Here is a 3,779-nt window from a genome sequence, read left to right as displayed (position 1 = left end):
TATTATGCTGAACTACTATGGATCGCTACACGCATCAGTTTCATCATTTATTGCTTTCCGCATTACTACGCGGTATTGGCTGTCGAAGTCACTTGCTTGTCAGGGTTTGGGTTAGAGTCTTCTGTTGAGCCTCAATGTATCGTCGTGTAGTCAGATGTAATCGTAGCATTACATTTCTTAATATTCTCCATATATAGGCGATCGCCGGGTGACAACTAACACTGGCTAGTACACGCTTATGTATGCTTGCACCCCCACTCGCGTCCACACCCACATCCTTGGGTGCATGTGTGTGGATCTCCTCAGACAATCGCAATCTTTGAGGGTCGTTTGGCATGTTCCTCTGTGTGTGTTGGTGCCCTAGTATCGTCACTCTGTCACCAAAACTCGGCATCATATCTAATTTGTTTGGCGTTATCTACACCTCGACTGTATCGTTGCTCATCTGCGTTGATAATAGCAACCATCAGAAACTATTAGACTTCGCACATATCCGAAGGATAAGCTCTGAGTGGTCGGGCGATGATTCCCAATAAAACGAGCAGAAACGCACAGCACGAAACATCGACAACGGTCTAGCTATCTTTGAAGAACTATATTGAAATCCAGATACACCTCTCTTGCTGCACACGTATCACCAAGTTATATGTAGCAACAAACTCATCCCTTGTACTAACAATACCTTATCGTGACGACTTAGCATCCCACCCAAGCAATCCGGTACCATTTGATCGCGTGCTTCTGCGTCACCCTCACCATCCGTGCCTGAGTCGTATCTATGCTCCTGTGCGATATCTCCAGTGTGTTTATTAACAGCATATATCTCGGGTCTCGCCAACTTCGCCTTCAACTTCATAGCGTCTGTAGGTACTACCTTGACACGTATGTTCTGTACCGATCTTTCTTCGTGTATGCCCTGCGTACGTTCAAGCGCACCAATTTCCTGATCGATTTCTGATACACGTTCTCGGGCCATTTGTTGTGCACTTTCAGCCGTATCTCGGTCGATTCGTGCGTGTTTGTTAGCAGTGTGTTGGGATGGCTCCTTCTCATCGGTATTGTGTGCACGCTTACGAGCGTGTATACGTGATTGGATTGCGACCGCCTTCTGTGCGATTTCTGCTGTTTCAAGAACTTTGGAACTCTTGTCCGCAATTTGGATCGCTTCCCTTTCCTGAGGCGCAAGCTGTGGGGGCATTGCTACTTAATGAATGTGACTTTATCTACGAATTGTAATGTGCAACAAGGTCACACAGGAAATATATATACACACACACACATATATATATATTTTACTGCACTACATTTTATATTCCAATTGGGATAGACAAAAATACGCATACACACATACAGGAGTCCTTATATACACTCCATATATACACGCACCTGAACTGTTTTGTCTTCAGATTCATGTGTGGTCTTGTGACAGATCCTTGCGTTCGCACTGCGATTTTCGTTCACATATTTGAACAATACAATGTGCGCCCTCTTTCGGGAGCCAGCATCAGTTGTCTCTACATCGTCTGATATGTCGTTTTGTTTGCGCTTTCGATGGCTGTCATTCGCTTCGTCCTATTGATTATATAAATAGATGACATCATTAATAGATGACATAGTTAAGGCTCAAAATATAGGATTGTGTATTAATGATTTGAGACGATAGACTCAAGATTGAGTGAAGAATGAATTCTGGAAAGAGGATATCCCGAAATCGTGGCAGAAGTACAGCGGCCGAGTTTGTACCCAAAATATTTTGTAGTGTGTCAATTTGGCAATCTATGCAATTCACTAGCTACAGCTATATCATTGTGGCTACCTTTGAGGTGCACCACTGTATCGAATCTAGACACGTATATCACTAAGCAACAGAAGTTGGTCAAGAAATATATGACATATGTATGACCAGACTGATAGGCATACAATACGAACAATGTGTATATCACAGATGATTCCTTACTGATGTGCTACTGTAGCTGTCTACACAGACGGAAGTAGTGGTTCTGACATATTTTCTGTGCCAAGGGCCGTATCAAATGCATACAAAACAACAAGCACCTGAGAAGCACCTTCAAGCTAGTAAGGGGGCCAAACAACACACGATTGTATATACATGATGTTGCATCAAGAAGCAAAAAGTGTTGTGTATACATTGGTGCACAGTGGTGTATAGTATGTTCACAAGAACGCACATATTAAATACATAGAACACACCCGGAGAGCATCGGCAGCAACTGGCAACTGTGGTGGTGGTGGTGGTGGTGGTGGTGGGAGTACTTTGCGATGTACTGGTGACTGTGGCACCTTCGCACAGGGTGCCAGAGGCTTCCGATATTCGTAGCTGAGCGACGGGAAGTGTTGCGGTACACGCGCAGTCCAGCAGACGGACCGGTCCGGATTACGCACAGTGCTATGCGGGATGTATATGTAGACGTATATATATGTGTGTGTGAATATGTGTGCGTAAATTTAAGTATTATATTTAACATCACTATTCACGAATTACTAGACACTATTGTTACCACCATGGCAGTCCTGCATTGTTCTGCAAAATCACAACACATCGTACTAGTCTGGATGTAGCTTGACACCCGAAATATTATCAAACAAGTTAATCCAAGTCAGTATCTGTTTAGTTGCGCTAGATGTGCCCAGCGTGTAATCTTACTCCTGTAAAGACAATAGACTGTAGCGTGACACCTTCAAATTCAGCTCTTTATGGATTGATCACAGTGCATTGATTACAGCTCCTAAATACAAGTCAATCTATAAACAAATTAATTGCGGAATCTCAGTATAGAATGTCTACTTATGAACATACTGGTTGCGGCACTTAAATGCATAACGTCCAGTTATAAACATACCGGTTGCGGCAGTCGAGGACCGGAAACTCACAGCGCAGAAAGACGGCTGAGCACACAATCTGACTAACACATGTGCTCCAACCAATGCGCTGGCACAGCGTGTGCTTGTGCGCGAAGAACGAGTTCACAGTATTCACTCTGAAGTGGTTGGTGTGTTCGCCTTTTGTGGCACTGTGGGGGTGTGTCCGTGACCCACTATAGTACGGCTCCAAAATGTAGTCCACGATGTTGTCGCGGAAGGTCTGGAAGGAGTGTGCGGCAACGGTGTGAGTGAGTATTGGTTTGATAAAGGTGCGCCGTGAGAGCGAACGAGCATTTGTATATACGTGTCTAGCGCATGCACACGAATGCATGCTGTTGCTATCTGTTGATATGTGCTGCCAGCACTTGACACTAGGTGAACACACGGCGAGCTAGCACGCACCGAACATTACATAAATCATCCACACATGAGTACCACACACCGTACTCACTCAGATCTTTCGCAGGCGTGTCCCTAATTGCGTGTGCGTACAAAGCACCCTTTACATACAATGTATTGTGAATACAAGACTTAAGTGTATGCACTCTACGTCAGACACGACATCTCACTCTTACGTACTACACGAAGTACTGAATATATATCACAAACACGTGACATACACCACGCAAACGCAATGCAATTGAGAAGAAAACTCCAGATGCCCAAAATGTAACTCTCAGCAGTTTATAACACCTAACGATACACATGCATCACACATTAGGCAACAGCATAAAGTGCGCATATGTGGCACTCAAAATAATGAATGCACAGAACAGATGTGCACAACGCAGATTGTACAAAAATAGAACAAGTGTTGACACTTAAGAACCTATATATATATATATATATATATATATATATATATATATATATACTATATATTATATATATGTGTG

At 43.4% G+C, this 3,779-nt stretch overlaps 1 protein-coding gene across 1 annotated transcript in view; it reads right to left on the bottom strand.

Moving 5' to 3' along the window:
* Positions 1-76: 76 nt before the first annotated feature.
* Positions 77-3,779, bottom strand: part of SARC_10408 (hypothetical protein) — a gene marked incomplete at its 5' end in the record, with an annotated part of 12,103 nt that continues 8,400 nt past the window's right edge. The window contains 5 exons of the mRNA XM_014295550.1: positions 77-445; positions 683-1,186; positions 1,387-1,572; positions 2,212-2,407; positions 2,862-3,103. Of these exons, the coding sequence (XP_014151025.1) occupies positions 419-445; positions 683-1,186; positions 1,387-1,572; positions 2,212-2,407; positions 2,862-3,103 (1,155 nt within the window). The 3' untranslated portion in view covers positions 77-418. The remainder of the gene's footprint in view (positions 446-682; positions 1,187-1,386; positions 1,573-2,211; positions 2,408-2,861; positions 3,104-3,779) is intronic.

Source organism: Sphaeroforma arctica, assembly GCF_001186125.1.
Source record: "Sphaeroforma arctica JP610 unplaced genomic scaffold supercont1.1238, whole genome shotgun sequence".
NCBI lineage: Eukaryota > Ichthyosporea > Ichthyophonida > Sphaeroforma > Sphaeroforma arctica.
The sequence above is the reverse complement of the archived record's forward strand: the minus strand, read 5'-3'. Positions and strand labels throughout refer to the sequence as shown.